At 31.3% G+C, this 18,410-nt stretch overlaps 2 protein-coding genes across 2 annotated transcripts; one reads left to right on the top strand and one right to left on the bottom strand.

Annotated features, from left to right (window-relative positions):
* Positions 1-3,441: 3,441 nt before the first annotated feature.
* On the bottom strand, positions 3,442-6,429 carry LOC7479030 (uncharacterized). Its single transcript, XM_002319835.4, has 7 exons — positions 6,076-6,429; positions 5,458-5,506; positions 5,248-5,350; positions 5,051-5,146; positions 4,889-4,963; positions 4,439-4,508; positions 3,442-3,799 (listed from the first exon to the last, which is right to left on the bottom strand). The coding sequence occupies exons 1-7, from the start codon at positions 6,406-6,408 to the stop codon at positions 3,725-3,727; spliced, it is 801 nt and encodes a 266-aa protein (XP_002319871.4). The 5' UTR covers positions 6,409-6,429; the 3' UTR covers positions 3,442-3,724.
* Positions 6,430-14,884: 8,455 nt separating this feature from the next.
* Positions 14,885-18,156, top strand: LOC7477763 (superoxide dismutase [Mn], mitochondrial). Its single transcript, XM_002319296.4, has 6 exons — positions 14,885-15,217; positions 15,931-15,977; positions 16,057-16,182; positions 16,284-16,340; positions 16,925-16,999; positions 17,814-18,156. Exons 1-6 carry the CDS (start codon positions 14,938-14,940, stop codon positions 17,904-17,906), a joined length of 678 nt encoding a protein of 225 aa, XP_002319332.3. The 5' UTR covers positions 14,885-14,937; the 3' UTR covers positions 17,907-18,156.
* Positions 18,157-18,410: the final 254 nt, after the last annotated feature.

Below are 18,410 nucleotides of genomic sequence, written 5' to 3'. Positions count from 1 at the left end.
ATTTCCGTGCAACTTCCAAACACAGCTACCTAAATGTATGTCTTAATTGACAACTGATTACATGTTTACAGCTAAGTATGATATTAGGAGATATGACAGAATAAAGCAACAGAATATTTGCCAACATGATTTGAGAGATATTCACCAACATGATTTCAGCGATATTCGCCTAATAGTTATGATAAACAAGTATGCTTAATTTCTTCTCCCTTTTTTTGAGCCTGACGACATTCCTTGAAATTTGTTCATTGCGCATGCGGACAGCTTCTAGTCTGTCCTGGAAATCGATATAGCAGATATGAAGAGCGCGTGGCTGGATATTGTGGGATGATCCATAATAAACTATCACGTCACAATAAGATGGTGGATGGGAGTGTTATTAGTAGAAGAATCCCAGAGAGTTTATTGTCCATGAACCTGATGGAGCCTGCTTTACAGTCCAGAAGTTCCAAACTCAGAATGACAGGCTGCTGAGCATAAGATTCTTTTGAAATCATCTCCTTCACTGCTTCAATTACTGACACCATTTCTTGTCGCTCAAATTTAGCAGCCACACTTCTGTTCTCGACGCTGTGAACAGAGCAAGCACATTACTTTTAGCTTGTAATAGTATATTGGCCGCTGCATCGTTAATATCAATTTTTAAAAATTATTAAAAAATATTAAGAAAAATTTTAAGTAACTTAAATATAGTTGTAATATAAAACTAAGAGTATTAGGTTTGATGGTCATACCAGACTTAAAAAGCTTGAGTCTAACATTCAAGTCACACCTGAGAGATTTGGATCTAGCTGCCAAGCAGACTCAAGAGCATTGGATCTACCGGTCATGTTTAATTAATGTTATTTATATAAATTTAATTTTATTTTTTAAAAAAATATATGTAAACTACCATTAAAGTATCCTAAACAGAAATTCTAATTAAGTTTTTTTTATTTTTTTCTAAAAAAACATTTAAATTACCCTTGAAGTATTATAAACAGAAATGCTAACTAATTGTTTTTATAATGATTTTTATTTTGTCTATAAAAAAAAACATTAAAACTATCCATGAAGTATCATAAACATAAATTCTAATTAATTTTTATTTTATATTTATAAGAAAACATTTAAACTACCCTTGAAGCATCATAAACAGAAATGCTAAGTAATTTTTTTATAATTTTTTTTATTTTTTCTATAAAAAAACATTAAAACTATAATTGAAATATCCTAAATATTTTTATACAATTTTTTTTTATTTATAAAAAAAAAAAATTTAAACTACTCTTTAAATATCCTAAACAGAAATGTCAATTACTGTTTTATAATTTTTTATTGTTATAAAAAAACATTTAAATTACCCTTGAAATATCATAAATAATTTTTTTAAAAATTGTTTTCTATTCCAAAAAAATATTTAAACTACCCTTAAAGTATTCTGAACAGAAATACTAATTAATTGTTTTATAATTTTTTTATTTTTTATAAAAAAACAAACATTTAAATTACTCTTGAAGTATCTTAAATAATTTTTTTTATAAATGTTTTCTATTTTTATAAGAAAAAAAAATAATTATCCTTAAAATATCCTAAACTGAAATTCTAATTAAGTTTATTTATAAATTATTTTTTTATTTAAAAAAAATTTAAAATATCCTAAACAAAAATTCTAATTAATATATTTTTTAAGAAATTATTTTATATAGGCTTTTCGGTCTGGCAGTCATGGCGGCCAAAAGTTTTTTATAAAAAAACATTTAAACTACCCTTAAAGTATCCTAAACAAAAATGTTAATTATTTTTTTATAAAGTATTTCTATTTTCTATAAAAAAATAAACATTCAAACTACCCTTAAAGTATCTAAATAGAAATGTTAATGAATTTTTCTTATAATTGTTTTCTATTTTTTATTAAAAAAAACATTTAAACTACCCTTAAAATATCATAAACAAAAATGCTAATTAATATTTTTATAGTTTTTTTTATTTTTTATAAAAACAAACATTTAAAATACCCTTAAAGTATCTTAAATAAATTTTTTCTATTTTTTATAAAAAAATAAATAAATTATCCTTAAAGTATTCTAAACAGAAATCCTAATTAATTTTTTATATAAATTTGTTTATTTTTTATTAAAAAACATTTAAATTATCCTTTAAATATCCTAAACAGAAATCTTAATTAATTTTTTTTAATTTTTTATAGGCTCTTAAGTCTAGCGGTCAAGCCAGACCCACGAGCATTAGATCTAGCGGTCATGTCAGACCCAATGCTTGACCCACTTAATTATTTTTTTTATAAATTTTTTTATTTTTTCTATAAAAAAAAACATTAAAATCATCCTTAAAGTATCTAAATAAGTTTTTTTATAAAGTATTTCTATTTTTTTATAAAAATAAATATTCAAATTACCCTTAAAGTATCCTAAATAGAAATGTTAATGAATTTTTCTTATAATTGTTTTCTATTTTTTATTAAAAAATACATTTAAACTACCCTTGAAATATCATAAACAAAACTTCTAATTAATATTTTTATAGTTTTTTTTTATATAAAAACAAACATTTAAACTACCCTTAAAGTATCTTAAATAAATTTTTTCTATTTTTTATATAAAAAAATAAATTATCCTTAAAGTATTCTAAACAGAAATCCTAATTAATTTTTTTATAAATTTGTTTATTTTTTATTAAAAAAACATTTAAATTATCCTTTAAATATCCTAAACAGAAATCTTAATTAATTTTTTTATTTTTTTTTATTTTTTATAGGCTCTTAGGTCTAGCGATCGAGCCAGACTCACGAGCATTGGATCTAGTGGTCATGTCAGACCCAATGCTTGACCCACTTTTTTTTAGACTAGAATCATGCATGACCCATGTTTTTTTTTTAATGGGCAGCACGATTTTCTAGGAAGAGAGAGGGTAAAGAGGAAGGGAGGGGAAAAACCCCTCTTGGAGCTCCTTTGTGGGCTTCTTCGGCACTAGCGCCTTGCCACTATGCCTGAGTGGCAAGGCGCATCGAAAGACACCCCGTAAGGCAACTCTCAGTTTTGTTCCGGGGCCACACGCGCCATCCGAATGGCGCGGGCGACGCCCACCCGCTGGCGCGTGCCCAACACGCTTCAGCCATTACACTGCTCCAACTGCTTTAGCACGTATTTGAATTGTTTCAAAGAAAATGAAAAGACGAAGAAGCCCCCCTGCATGCTTAGCAAGTTTTTTTGGCAATAATAATTTCATTATTACACTGTTCCAATCCACAGTGATATGTGATTAGATGAACAATAAAAGGATGAACAGTAAAACCACAAGAGTTTTAGTTTTCATTGTAATGAATAGATGAAGTTTTGAAGCTCAGTTAGTCAGGTTATCTTCTGTCGTCAATTCTAAAGACATCTATGGCGGTAAAGTGCATGCCACTTGATTTGTTAACCTTGATTAAATGTACAGAGGAACTTTAGAACAAAGGCTGCGCCTGAGCTTAATTACCTGACAAGAGTCGAATACATTCACATAAGACCTAGCAGAGGGGTTCCAGATCTAAAATTCCAAAACAGCTTCAAGAGTGTCCACACTGTATAGCTTGCATATAAATTCACTATGGCGGCCAGCATTCATCTAGTCTCATACAAGGTCACGGTATATAAGACAATCCACAAAATGTCTACATGCATTGGCTTATAACATCAACGCAAACCATTACTTTCTGCATCCTCCTTAAATCCAGCTTCAGTACAAACTAAGCCTGGAGCAGCTCTTTTGCCTTCTCCAACCAAACATTGTAAATTTCATCCGAGAACAGAACAAAATGCACCTACAAAGAGCAATTTAAAACAGAACCAATAAGATTTCAAGGCTACAATAATTGGTCCATATATTATTGGTACGTTTCTGCTATCAAATCACAGAAACATCAAGGGAAGACATGATAAATTAGCCTGGTATCAAAACTCAGGTTTTTGCTTGATATTTGCAAGCTACTGCATCCACTGGACAAGTGTTGATGGAGATGGCGGTTTTCATTGCTATATGGTGGTGTTAAAATGTTGAATTAACAAGTCCAGTGATAAGCACAACAAATTCCATAAAAGCTTAATCTTCTTTAGTTACTTGGAATGATTGATATGAATAATCCCACCTCAAATGTTTTTGTTTTTTTTTCTAGAATATCCCAACAAGAATATTAAAAGTGATTCTATGCACAGAATGCATTCGAGGAACCAACAACATTAGCAGAGGAGTTCCATAGAGATATAATGACAATCTATAGTTTTGTTCTATCCTAGGATTCTATTTAGTGTTTATTCCAGATCATAACAGTAACAATTTGCTTAAGGAAATTCTGCAATGGTCAGATAATCAAACAATGTAAAAAAGCCAGATCCAACTTGCAAGTTGGAGTGATATTGGATTCCCATATGATGATGTTTGATGAGAATAACATAATACGTACCTCTTTCAAGTCATCAGCAAATTCTTTAACTGTTGATATAGCCACTTTGGCAGCTTCCTCATAAGGATAACTGAAACAAAATAAAAATTAAGAAAAGAAAAATTGTGAGAGATTGATGATACTGTCACACGGTTTTCACAAACACCAAACCGTGAAAATTTCAAATCTGGTATTCAATCCAGTACTCAAAAGCTTGAGATTCGGCCCTTATAGAAGGCCATTGTCACAAAAACAAGCAATCAATATGAAAATTCGCTTCCCAATCAAATCATCCTAACTCAGGCATAAAAATCAAGAGCTAAAACCATTAAAGAGCAAAGTTTTCCATCTATTGACAAGAAAATTGTACAATTGCAATTAGGGTTTTACCCTTGACCATGCAAATCTATGTAAATAAAATTTCAGGCAGTAAAAAGCCCAGGTGGTTCCCTTTGGTCAACAGCTACTTACCCATAAACACCACAAGATATGGCAGGAAATGCAATGTACTTAATGTTGTTGTCTTTAGCCAAAATCAAGCTGTTCCTGAAACCATTGTAGGCAAACAAGAGATGTTGTTTAGAATGATAAACTAAACTAATGACAAATGATGCTATTAAGGTTATGATATACCTGTATGCATTCCTAAGTGAGGCTTCAGGGTTACCATCAACATCATAGATGGGGCCAACAGTGTGAATCACGCGAAATGCAGGCAGATTGAAACCTCTGCATATATTCAACGTGTCATTAATACAATGATAAATATGTTCAAGGATGGAAAAATAAACTCCATAACAAAAAAAAAAAGTCAAGCAAGAAGATTATACGGAGTAATTCTTGCTTCTCCGGTGGGGCATCGAACTCCAGGTCGGACTTCAGGGACAGTATAGCATGCATCTCGTAGTTGCGGTCCAGCAGCTCTATGAATGGCTGACAGAATGAATTGGAATTCCAAATTGTTACAAGCTTTGTCAGAAAAATATTACAAATGATTTTTTGAGTAGATTGAAAAAGAAACAAGGATTAAATAAGAATACCTCCATCTGCACCCCCACCTCCAAGCATTCTTTCATTTGCTGGATTAACCTGCAGAAGATGATAATTGAATTTAATATAAATGCATGCAATCAAATATAAGGAGAGTGTGTGTGTGTGTGTGTGTGTTTATACTATATATAAGAACTTGCATTATGCACCCATGGAAATGGATTAGCACCTTTTGCATTACATGTGACTTCAATAAACCCATGAAGGAAAAATTAAACCCATCACCAAACTGACTCAGGTCTAGGAATCTATGGAAACTCCCCCATTTTTTTAATAGCTAGTGAAATTAGAACTCAGATGGCATGGTAATGGTTCTAAATTGGCTCTGGCCTGTTTTTAGCACAAAAATATAACAAAAAAAAGGAATAAAATCAAATCAAATTGACTTGCAAGAAGTACTTATCAACTGGTGCAGTTACGCTAATTGGTTAGAGGGGAAGACAAAATAATTATAAAATTTTAGGAAACCCCATTTTCACATGTAAAACAAACAATCATGAATTTTCGTAGCATGAAACTATTAAGATAACAACACTCGTAGCATCAAGCTAAAACGAATCAAGAAAGAACAAAACCCAGGAAATAAAAATGAAGGGTTTACAGCTTACAATAGCATCAGAGGAGCCATCAACAGACCACTTGGTGATGTCTCCTTTGCTAATTTTGAGAAGACAAGGAGACATGGCAAAAACATTGGTGTTTCCTCCATTATCACATGGCAAGGTGGAAACCCCAGCTGCAGAAACGAAAACACCACCTAAGGCGTCCATCAGAGATGATGATGTCAAGGGAGTTTTGAAGAGGAAATGCTTTTTGTTCTTGTTATTAGGGTAGGAGAGAGTCCTGTTAATACGAGGTAGTGGAGAGTTGTTAGAAACGAGGGATGTTGCTCGACTTCCTCTAAGTCCTCCTATTATGGGTGCTCTGGCCGCCCCAATCATTCTGGTGCTTTTATTTATTTTGGTCTCCTTTGGTCTTCTTCTTTCGCTTTTGAGCGGATCTGACTGAATAAAATATTAAAATATTATTTTTTTATAATCTTTTAAAAATATCAAAACCTTATAAAATATTATTTATTACAATAGCATTTTTATTTATTTTTTTTACTTTAATTTTTTTAAATTTATTTGTTTTGTTTTATATGAGGTTATTTCAGTATCATGATCTCTATTATAAGTTTGGTATGTTTACCTGGGTTAACTTGAGTGATTTATTTATCTTTTTTTAATTAATTTTTTTTTCAATTTTATTTTTTAATATTGTTTAGTTGTAAATCTTTTAGTTTGTCTTTAAACCCGTTAAATCAATCTGGTTGTATTAGGTTATTAAAATAATTATGTATCAAATATATTAATATACAATTGACTCTTTTAAATGGTTTTTCACCATTGAAATACGCAAAAACAAAAAATATATATTTATACTATTTAAAAAATTATATTACCAATTTGATTTTTTAAAATAGTATCTTCCAATCGAGATGCTCTAACTAATATTGTTGGGGAGATGCTCTAACTAATTGTGTTGGTGGTGGAAAAAAACAAGGATCGATCCTATGTTGGCTCTTTTGTCGCAAGCAACATTCCACTACCCACTTGGTTACAACTTTGGGAAATTTCCCTAATAAATTAATTAATTGGTGAATTTATTATTATATTATATTATGAAATAAAAGTTATAGGTTTTTCATTCAACCATGGACATTGTTTACTTAGGGACAAAGCACTATAGATTGCATTGATCATTTACAGTCCATGTGGAGAAATTTAATGATAGAAATGACTTCAATTTATGGCATATTAAGATGTGTGCCTGTAAGTTCAACAAGATTTATTTAAGGTACTAAAAGGTATAGACAATTTGTCTAAAATGATGGATGATGAGAAAAAAAAATGTCATGGAATTGACATTAAGTTATATTTAGCTTTGTTTGTTTGATGAGGTTTTGAGAGAGGTTGTTAAGGAGACTACAACTATTGGACTATGGACAAAGTTGAAAACTCTTTACTTGACCAAATCCTTGACGAATCGATTGTATTTGAAGCATTAGTTGTATACTCTTCAAATGAAATAAAGTATACCCATTAAAGACGATCTTGGTGAATTCAATAAAGTACTTTCATATTTGTGAAATGTTGATTTTAAAGTTGGAGATGAGGGTGAGGCTTTGATTTTATTATGTTTATTATCTTTTTCTCATGATCATTTTGATGATACTTAGTTGTATGGACAAGATAATATTAGTTTAGAAGACTAAAATCATATTTAAACTTCAAGGAGTTTAAAAAACATGTGTTAGAGAGTCATAATGATGATCATGCAAATGGCTTGATTGTGATGGGTAAAACAAATAATAAAGGTCCAGATAGTAGAACCATGTCTAGATCAAAATCTAAGTCGTGAAATAAGGCACTTTAGAAAGAATTGTCCTAAGCAAAAAGATAAAAGAGAAAAGGAGAAAACCTTTGATGTTGCAAATATTGCTAGTGAAGAGAAAAAATTTTATGACGTTGAAATTATTCTGGCTGTGTTTGTTGGTAGCTTAAGTGATGGGTAAATTATTGATTCAACTTACACATATCATATTTTTCTTAATAAAAGCTTGTTTAACACTTATAAGTTTGTCAATGGTACTCCTTTGTTAGTAGACAACAAAAGACTTTTTGTTGTTAGTAAGGGTACAATTTGAATTAGGATGTATGATGGCATTGTTAGGACATTAAAGGTTCGATATATTCTAGAGATAGAGAAGAATTAATTTCTTTGAGTTTTCTTGATTCCCAAGGTTATAGTTATTAGATTAAACGTAAAGTTCTCAGGGTTTGTAAATGTACTCTTATCGTGATGAAAAGAAAGTTGGTTAATGATTTCTACCATCTTTAAGGTTCAACATTTATTGATTGAACTAGTGTATCATCTTTGATTTATTCAGATAGTGTTTCTACTTAATTAAGGCACATGTAACTATACCATATAAGTGAGAGAGAAATGATAGAGTTAAGCAAACAAGATTTATTATATGGTTAGAAAACAGGTAAATTAGATTCTTTAAGCATTGTGTTTATGGTAAATAGTGTAAGGGTGAAATTTATTGTGACTATTCATCATACCGAGGGTATTGTGTATTATGTTTATTCTGGAATTTAGGGTCCTTCTCCTATTATGTTAAAAGATGGAGCATGATATATATATATATATGTTGATATTTATTTATGATAACTCTAGAAAGGTCTAAATGTATTTTTTAAAGAAAAAAAATGATGTGTTTGTCACCTTCAAGTAGTGAAAAGCCTTGATTGAGAAGTAGAATGATAAGAAGATCAAGCATTTAAGAAGTGATAATGGTTTGGAATTATTCTTAGTTGAGTTTAATGAGATATGCAATAATGAAGGAATTGTTAAACATCGTATTGTGAGGAAATAAAACACTCGTAAAAAGAGCCTATTGTATGCTTTCACAAGATGGATTGTCAAAAATGTTTTGGGTTAAAGCAGTTAACATGGCTTGTTATCTTATGAATAAGATCTTCATTAATAGTTTTAAAGTTGAAGACTTCATATAAGGTACGATCTAGTTCTCCTATTGATTACTCTAAACTAAGAGTATTTAGTTGTCTTTTTATGCTCATATTAAGAAAGATAAACTTGGGTAGAGAACGAGGAAATATATATTTTATGCCATGCATATAGGGTGAAGGGATATCAATTGTAGTGTGTTGATCCCAAATAACCTAAGTTTATTACTAGCATGGACGTGACCTTTGATGAGTTTGTTATGTTTTGCAAGGAGAAGGAGTCAACCATTATTGATCTTGAGATGGAATAAGATACCAACAAGAAGGTGGAGTTTGAGGTTAGAGATTAAGAGACAATAAAGAAAGATGCTTTAGTTGGGCCTATCGAAGAAGTGGTGCAAGATATAGATGATAAAAATGTACCTAAAAAACAACATTACATTATTGCAAAAGAAAGACAAATAAGACAGATAAAAGCACAAGTTAATTATGCTTATGTTGATTTAGTTAATTTTACATTGAATATTGTAAAGAATTTTGATGATCATGAGTTTTGTTCTTATAAAGAGAAAATTTCTTGTAAATAATCTTCTCAATTAATACTTGATATGAATAAGAAGATTTAGTCTCTTTATAAGAACCAAACATAAGAGCTTATTAAACTACATATGACTAGAAGATTGTTGGGTGCAAATAGGCTTTTAAGAGGAAAGATGGAGTCCTAAAGATTAATGATTCAAATTTTAAAACACACTTAGTTGCTAAGAGCTTTACACATAAAAAAAATTATTGACTTCAATAAAGTGTTCTTCATAGTTGTGAAAAACAAAGTTTCATCCAGGTATCACTTGTTATGATTTCTTTGTTTGACTTAAAGCTTGAGCATATGGATATCAAAATATGTTTTCTATATGATGACTTAGAGGAGATGATTTATATGTATCAGCTAGAGGATTTTGTTTCTCAAGGTAAGGAAGACCATGTGTGCTTATTAAAGAAGTCATTGTATGACTTGAAGTAGTCATTAAAGCAATGGTATAAAAGGGTTGCTACTTTTTATGCTTGGACATAGTTACTTTAGGAGTGACTATGATAGTTATGTGTATTTTAGAAATCTTTTAGATGATTTATTTGTATACTTATTGTTGTAAGTTGATGATATGTTAATTGCCTCTAAGAATATGTCTAAAATTAATAATTTAAAGAATCAATTGAGTTGTGAGTTTAAGAGGAAGGATTTGAATGCAACAAAAAAGATTTTATATATGAAAACACAAAGAGATCAAAATGTTGATAAGCTATACTTATCACAAAGAAAGTATCTTGAGAAGGTACTTGAGTGTTTTGGTATACAAGATTGCAAGCTAATTAGTACTCTACTTACAACCCATTTCAAGTTATCTTTAGCTTTATAACCAGTAAATAAGAAGGAGAAAGTGCATATGTCATGTCAGGTGTTCTATGTGCTAGTGCAGTTTGAAGTATTATGCATGTTATGGTTTATACGCGTTCAAACATTTCATATGTTGTTAATATAGTAGGTTTATAGAAACTTCTAGTAAAGTTTGATAGTAGGCCGTGAAATGGATACTTTATTATCATAGAGGTACTATAAATGTTGGTTTGGTATATGACATGGGTAGTAGCATTATAGGTAGTGTTGAGGACTTTATAGATTTATATTGTACTTGTGATTAATATAAGATGAGGTTATTGATAGGTTATGTTTTTACTCTCTCATGGTATGTTATTAGTTGAAAAGCAATTTTGCAATCCACTATTGCCTTGTCTACAATAGAGGTTGAGCATATAGAATTGACAAAAGCAGTGAAAAAAGTTTTATAACTAAGAGGTTTGGTTCACAATCTTGATTTGTCAAATGAGTTAAATGTTGTCATTATAATATCTAGAATGCTATTCATCTAGCCAAGAACTGAATGTATGATGAAAGGACTAAACATATTGATGTCATGTATCAGTTTATTTTAAATATCATATCACAAGGTGTTGTATTAGTAAAAAAGATTATTATAGCTAAAAACCTTGCATATATATTGATGAAGCCTATCTCTAAAGTCAAGTTCAAGTATTCCTTGAACTTGATTGGTTTTTGTATTACTTGAAAGGTGGTTGGTGGAGGTGATCAAAGAGGAGTTCAAGTTTTCTATGTTGGCTCAATTTAAGCGAAGGTTGAGATTTGTTGGGTTTGTTCTAAATTATAGGCTTATATGAGAGAGAAAAAACTCACATATATAGTCCATATAAAAACCTAAAACTGTCATATTTGAAGGTAAGACTTATTTGCGAGTGTTTCATTCTCTACACTTTGGTGGCTAGAGAAAGGAGAGAAAAATGATTTTTGGGTTATTTCTGGAATTTAGATGAGAAAAAGTTTATGTGACACCTTGTAATCTCCAACTTTCTCGTAGTGAATTTAACTGATCTTCTCGCTCATGAAGCAAGTCTAAGTTGTCAAACCATATATATTTTATATGTACTTTTATATGATTGATTGTGCTTGTTTTTTATATCTCTCTATATACCAATTGGTTTAGATTTGAGATTTTTCCACTATATCAATTATTTCCCAAATGAAAAAACATGATGAAAGATTATTTTACAACATTAAAGAAAAGGTAAATTACAGTCTCGCTACATATCAACATGTAAATATTTAAAGGAAAAACAAATTGATCTCTAATATAAGAATTTGATAGGGGTCCATTTCCCTGCATGTATTACAGATGACATTCATTCCTTTTATGGAAACAAACTATTCTAAGCTAGACCAATCAAGGCCAAAATATCTAGAATCACATATAACATAATTTTGATTATTTAACAAAATTTAACAAAACCCAATTGCTCATTCATAACCAAACTTTAGAAATTAAGGTTGTCATTGCATTTGAAAGGCTAAGACTTATTTGTGACATAACCAATGATGTACATCTTTTGTTTTCCCTAATAAAATACAAAGAATAGGCCAGATCAAGATAGAGAGCAACAATAATGCAAACGTGCAAATGAGACCAACATTAACGAGCGCAAAGACAATTAAGCATACAATCAAATTCCATGATAAATGCAACACAAATGAAAAAGGGGTGGGACTAATAGTTCGGAAGGAACTAAGGAGATGAATATGTATAGTAGGAAAAATGAAAAAAAACTAAATAGACAGAAGAAAAAAGGTCAAGAGAGGGAGAGCGAAAGCTGTAATGGGAAACAAACTTTAAACAAGAAAAAAGAAAATAAAACAACCATAAAGTGAAAAAATTTTATAAGACAACAAAAATAATACAACAACCAACATAACAAACAACATGTAGATGATCCTACTAAATTCTAGTTTTTTTTAAAAAAAAGTAAGAATAAAAAAAAACATGTAGTAGAAAAACGATGGAAAACCTTGAAGAAAAAAAAATTACAGCCATTAGCAACAACGAGCACCACCAAAAAGTAATATTTTAAGCAAAGAAAGGTAGTGATGATAAATGATAACTAGAAATAAAACTGGATAAATCGAGAGACATGTGTAGATCAAGATATTTAATCTCGCAAGACAGAATATTTACTCGATTGTGTTTGCTAAATTTATTTATAAAAATATTTTTTTATTCAATCAAATAATAATAGAAATAGACATACATATTAAATTTATTGAATAAAATAAAAGGAAAAAAAATATTTTGCAAGGTTACATATATTAGAAATATTATCTAAAAATAAATATTTTTTATTTTAAAAATAAAGTTCATCTATATAAAAGATAAAAATAATTTATAGATGAATCAAAAAAACATCTTCAAAAATTAAATGCATATAAAATAACCAAAAAATAATTTTTATTTAAAATAGGTTCTCTAAATAAAATAAAAGAGATAAAGAGTATTAATCTAAATATAAATAAAAAAATAATTAAAAAAAAACACACACACACACATATATAAAGCATTAATTAAAAATATAAAAAAATAACTTTTTTAAAAAGAAAACAAGGGTCTGCCTGTGGGCCTGTCAGGACAATCCTGCGTAGATGAGCCCTTTTTTATTTTCACAACTAGGGTGGATGACAATCCTCCTATTAGAGTTTTTTTAGGAAAAAAAAAAAATCAAACAACGTGTTATCTATATTGCTCAGTTTGCAACCATGGTGGTGGCTGATAAAACAGGGCTCATGACTTTTTCAACCAAAAAACTGAATTTCCAACTCGTTTGTTTTACTTAAAATTTCTAGAAAATATCATAGACAATTTGATAAACTCATTTATAGTCTAAAAAACCATCATTAAACCCGAAATCAACCAGAAGCCAAAAATATTACCTAGATCATATATGTTTTTCTTGGTAATTTCAAGGTAAAAAAACTTGTAATGCTGGATTTTGACGACTTTCTCTCATCTCTCTCACATCAGGAGCAAAAAAAATAAAGAAAATAAAATTTGAGATCAAAATAGATTTTTCCCTTTTAATTCTAAAAACTAAAAAGATAGAATATCTATAATTTATAAAATATATGAAGTACAATAAACATTTTACATAAAAATTTTAAAATCACCCATTTTCTAAGTGGTTTTTACTTTTATTTTAGTTTTTTAATTTCACCATTTGTTAACAAATTTGTATATAACTTGGTTCAGTGAAGATCAAATTAAAAAAAACTAAAAAAAAAATAGCATTGTGAACCCGTGCATTCACAGTGCCATTTGAAAGGATCAGCATTAGGGGTGAGCATTTCCGGTTCGGTCCGGTTTTCACCCAAAAAACTAACCAAATCAATTTATTTGTTCATTTTTAAATCAAAACCGAAACCGAACCGAAACCGGTTCAAACCGAACAGTTTCGGTTCGGTTCGGTTCGGTTAATTGAAAGGAAAAACCGGAAAAAACCGATTCCATCTTGGCCAAGCATATCGAGCAGGTTTTCTGATATTGAAAATCAAGAAGCCAGAAAGAACAAGAGACATGAAAATTTGAAAAAAATAATTCTCACAACATCCATTACAGTAATCGCAACATGAACATCCTATAACAAATCAACAACCTTGTAAATAAATATAGAAAATGAATACATAATAGATCTACATAAATCATAAAAAAAGTAAAGAGGGACAAAAATTAAGAGATAAAGATTGAAGAGAGGGGGGCTCCAGAGCTGCTGTTTGGTTGTTAATCCATCAGCTTAGTCGACCATGCTTAAGGAAAAGAACAAAAAGATTGAGAGATGAGAGATAATGATGGTTCGTTCACCAGATCTACTTTAAGGGAGGAGGGGGGGTTGTGCTTAAAGCCTTAACGAAAGGTTGAGAGAGATGAGAGATGAGAGATGAAGATGAAGATGTTGAGGGGGGCTGTGAGAAAGGTTGAGAGATGAGAGATGAAGATGGGGGGCTGTGATGGGGGGCCGTGAGAAAGGTTGAGAGATGAAGATGGGGGGCTGTGAGAACAGTTGAGAGATGAGAGATGAAGATGGGAGGGGGGGCTGTGCTGAGAGATGAAGATTGAGAAACATGAACGAGAAAGGTTGAGAGTGAAGATGGGGGTGGGGGTTGTGTTGAGAGGTGAAGATGGTGAAACATGGGTGGCGGCTAGGGTTTAGAAAGGAGATGGGAAAAGCTGAAAAGTAGGTATTTATAGTACTATTGATTTTTTTATTTGAACCGGTTCGGTTCGGTTCGGTTTATTCGGTTTCAGCCTTTTAAAACCAAAACCGAACCGAACCGGCTTGTTTTTTAATTTTTCTAATCGGTTTAATCGGTTTTTTTTTTCGGTTCGGTTTTTTCGGTTATTTTTTTTCTGGTTTTCTCGGTTTAATCGGATTTGTGGTTTTTTTGCTCACCCCTAATCAGCATTGTATTTTATACAGTGAATCCCCGTGCGTTTTAATTTTTTAGTTAATAATAATAATAAGACTTAACTCCACTTGTGGACGAGAAAGACAAATCACTCTCTAATGGCTCTACGCTCTCTCGTTTCTCGAAAAACCCTAGGCCTAGGCTTGAAGCTTCAATTCCGTGGATTGCAGACATTCTCCCTGCCTGATCTCCCGTACGATTATGGAGCTTTGGAGCCTGCAATTAGCGGGGAGATCATGCAGCTCCATCACCAGAAACACCACCAGACTTACATCACTAATTACAATAAGTCCCTCGAGCAACTTCATCATGCCATGGAAAAGGGCGATTCTTCTGCTGTTGTTAAATTGCAGAGCGCTATCAAGTTCAACGGCGGAGGTTTTTTATTTCTAATTTTTTTCGATATTAAGTTTGATGATTCAGTTTGTTTAGGGAGGACTACTTTGGTAGAGAGGAGAGCTTGAATGGCCATTGAATTTGGTTCTCTTTGGAAAGGGTTTTATTTGTTTGTTCATTTGTGGGAAATTTTTAATTCGAACAAGAAAATTGAAATTTGGAAAGAGAGTTGCATATTTTATTTGATAATTATTTAGCAGCATTTCATTATTTCTGGCCAAAATTGATGCTAAGAAGGGATATTTGCCTTTTCACTCTGTTTAGGTTGGTCATTGATAAACTGGTATTTGGACATTTCTTGTTATGATGAAGCAGACACCGAGTTGAGATGCCATTAAATGCATGACACTAAGAATAACCAGCTCAAAGATTATCTAATATATTTAGTTTGATTGCAAAGGAAAAGATTGTAAATGCATTGTCTTCTGCTTTGCATAGGAAAGATCTACCCGCTGCTCTAGGATTTATTTATTTATTTCTGAAACATCTATTTTCTTGCTTGTTGATTTGTAGGAAAAATCATTTGTCTTTTATTTATTGCCTTTCAAGTGGTTATCGCTTCATCTTTAGGTTGTCCATATGATCATGGAAACTTGCAAAAAAAAAAGAACCAGCTTAATACTCAAAACTTTTTGTTTGTTGACATCCGTACTAATGTTTCCTTATCAGTTCTTGACTTAATTATTCTCACGCAGGTCATGTCAACCATTCAATTTTCTGGAAGAATCTCACTCCTGTCCAAGTAAGTTTTATTGTTTTTGTAGATACGTTTGGCACCTGCTATTGTTTCTGTACCTAACTGTAACGCTTATATATGGCAGGAAGGAGGCGGTGAACCACCGCATGGTAGGCTGGGATGGGCTATTGATGAAGATTTTGGTTCTCTGGAGTCATTGATTAAAAAAATGAGCACAGAGGGTGCTGCTGTACAGGGCTCTGGATGGGTGGTAAGTAGGCCAGCTTGTTTAAACTTTTAAGGTTTTCAATTTTAACATTAGTTATAATATGCTTGTTTGCGTCTTCCTTACACACTTCTCTCTTGTTGCAGTGGCTTGGTCTGGACAAAGAATCAAAGAAACTTGTGGTTGAGACCACAGAAAATCAGGTAAATTTACAGATTTTGTTTCAAGTCAATTGATAATGACTAATTAAATTTTCATAAGTTGCTCAATTCTTGCTGTTTCTAAATTTTTATCCATTCATCATATTAAGAAAAAAGCATAGACTTCTTATGACAATACTAGATAGACATAGAACTGCTTTAATTTATATGATTCTCTTATAGAACAATGGTTAAACTGTAATCTGGATCTTTTTGCTATAATCTTTAATGTATAAATAAAACAATGATTAAACAGTTATCTGGATCTTCTTGCCATAATCGTTATCTATTATTTCTATGATTGTCTTTGGAGCTGGTCATTGTCCTTTCGGATAAGAGAATGAAGTCTATGTTGGCTAATGATTAAACAGTTATCTTGTTTGTTGCTTGTTTGTGAGTTCTGTAATTATCAAACTTTTGCAAGTTAGAAAAAGGACTTGTCAGTGCAAGTGCTGAATTTGGTTGTTTTACGTATTTGATTTAGATTCTAGATGAGATAGATTTCCCCAGACCTATTTAGTCTGCAGATACTTGTTATTATTCATTATTGTTAGTTGATCTAATTATGCTTATGATTCTTGTGACAGGATCCATTGGTAACTAAAGGACCCTTGGTTCCATTACTTGGTGTTGATGTTTGGGAGCATGCATATTATTTGCAGGTAGAGTTTTTTTTTCAATCTAAATTATGCAATGTGGTCGCTTTCTGATGTTTAGTTCTGTTTTCTATGTGATGAGAGGACCTTGTAATAGTAGGTTTTGATTATGTTTGGCCTATCTTTATCACCATGGGGCTTTATGTGTTGGAATGTGTTGGAGAGTTTTGTTTAAAGAAACTTTGTTGGTTGGTGAGCATCATGAATTTCAAAATTGTTCCTCTTTGTTGCAAGAGTGCATGAGGGGTGCAGAGTATAGAAATGGAGTAAAAGTGTCACCTGCTTACAATAAGAAACGTGAAAGTTTCTAATCTTCCTTGGATTATATTATTTTCATGGAATAAAGGCTTGTTGGTGATGAAATGAGTGGTTAGGATTCTTTTTGAGTCCTTGAATCTGAGATCAATTTGCATTTTGTGTTTTCCTCGTGCTTAAAGCAGCAATTATTATAATATTTGATTGCACCCAAAACATGAAACCAGGACTTCATTTGTTTTGCCTAAACAATCTTTGAGCATTCCTCACACCCATTTTCCATTATGAACTTTTACTTTGCATTACATGTTGAGCTCACTCAGCCAGTTTGTGGATCTTGATGTTGGAAAAACGATAAAAATGACAAGCAATCATACCCTCCCCCCTCCACAACTTATTGTGCTGGAAAAAAGAACTTGTCATGTGACCAGTTAGTGAAAGCCCTGCTTTCCTCGGTATTGTCTTAACTATTGTTCTTGTTTGGGCTAATCATAAATTTAAACACCCTTTTGTTTGTTTGCAAATCTCTCTTATATGACTTGGAAGTTTATTTTCCATGCTGCAGTACAAGAATGTCAGACCTGATTATCTGAAGAACATATGGAAGGTAATGAATTGGAAGTATGCTGGTGAAGTTTATGACAAAGAAAGCTCCTAAGTCGAAGCGCGCCTGTTCCGTGCTGGTTTTGGACACAGATGCGGGTTCTCACAGCCTTCCTGGTTAGGAGGAATAATAAAAGATGATGCAGTATGTTTTTGTAAAATATGAAGATCCCTTTTCTTTTTCCCCAAAAAATCAGTTGCTGATTTGTAAAATATGCAATAAATTACCACCGTGGTTCGTTGGATGTTATCCTCATGGAGGTGTTGTGCTGATCCTTGTTCAATAGAAGTTTTTTCCTCGGAAAGGGGCAGGCAATTATACAAAAGAAAAAAAAAATTGAATTAAATGGGGTGATGATAAATCGCTTTTTATTAAATTTTATCTAAGTCCATCATCCAGAGAGAAAATTTTATTAAATTTTATCTTTCAATATTAAAATGATAATAAATTGTTTTTTATTTTATATCATATAATAAAATAAAAGAATTAAATAGATCAAGTGGAATCCATAACTCAAGTCGTAAGTTGACTAAATATTAATTAAAGAGTCGGGTTATA

This window comes from Populus trichocarpa, chromosome 13, assembly GCF_000002775.5.
Source record: "Populus trichocarpa isolate Nisqually-1 chromosome 13, P.trichocarpa_v4.1, whole genome shotgun sequence".
Lineage (NCBI taxonomy): Eukaryota > Viridiplantae > Streptophyta > Magnoliopsida > Malpighiales > Salicaceae > Populus > Populus trichocarpa.
The sequence above is the reverse complement of the archived record's forward strand: the minus strand, read 5'-3'. Positions and strand labels throughout refer to the sequence as shown.

Coding starts and splice junctions, on each gene's coding strand:
- LOC7479030 (XM_002319835.4), bottom strand. CDS start 6,408: ATGATTGGGGCGGCCAGAGCACCCATAATAGGAGGACTTAGAGGAAGT. Junction 5,507..6,075: donor ATGGCTCCTCTGATGCTATT/GTAAGCTGTAAA, acceptor CATCTTCTGCAG/GTTAATCCAGCAAATGAAAG. Junction 5,351..5,457: donor AGGTGGGGGTGCAGATGGAG/GTATTCTTATTT, acceptor TCATTCTGTCAG/CCATTCATAGAGCTGCTGGA.
- LOC7477763 (XM_002319296.4), top strand. CDS start 14,938: ATGGCTCTACGCTCTCTCGTTTCTCGAAAAACCCTAGGCCTAGGCTTG. Junction 16,183..16,283: donor TACAGGGCTCTGGATGGGTG/GTAAGTAGGCCA, acceptor CTCTTGTTGCAG/TGGCTTGGTCTGGACAAAGA. Junction 17,000..17,813: donor AGCATGCATATTATTTGCAG/GTAGAGTTTTTT, acceptor TCCATGCTGCAG/TACAAGAATGTCAGACCTGA.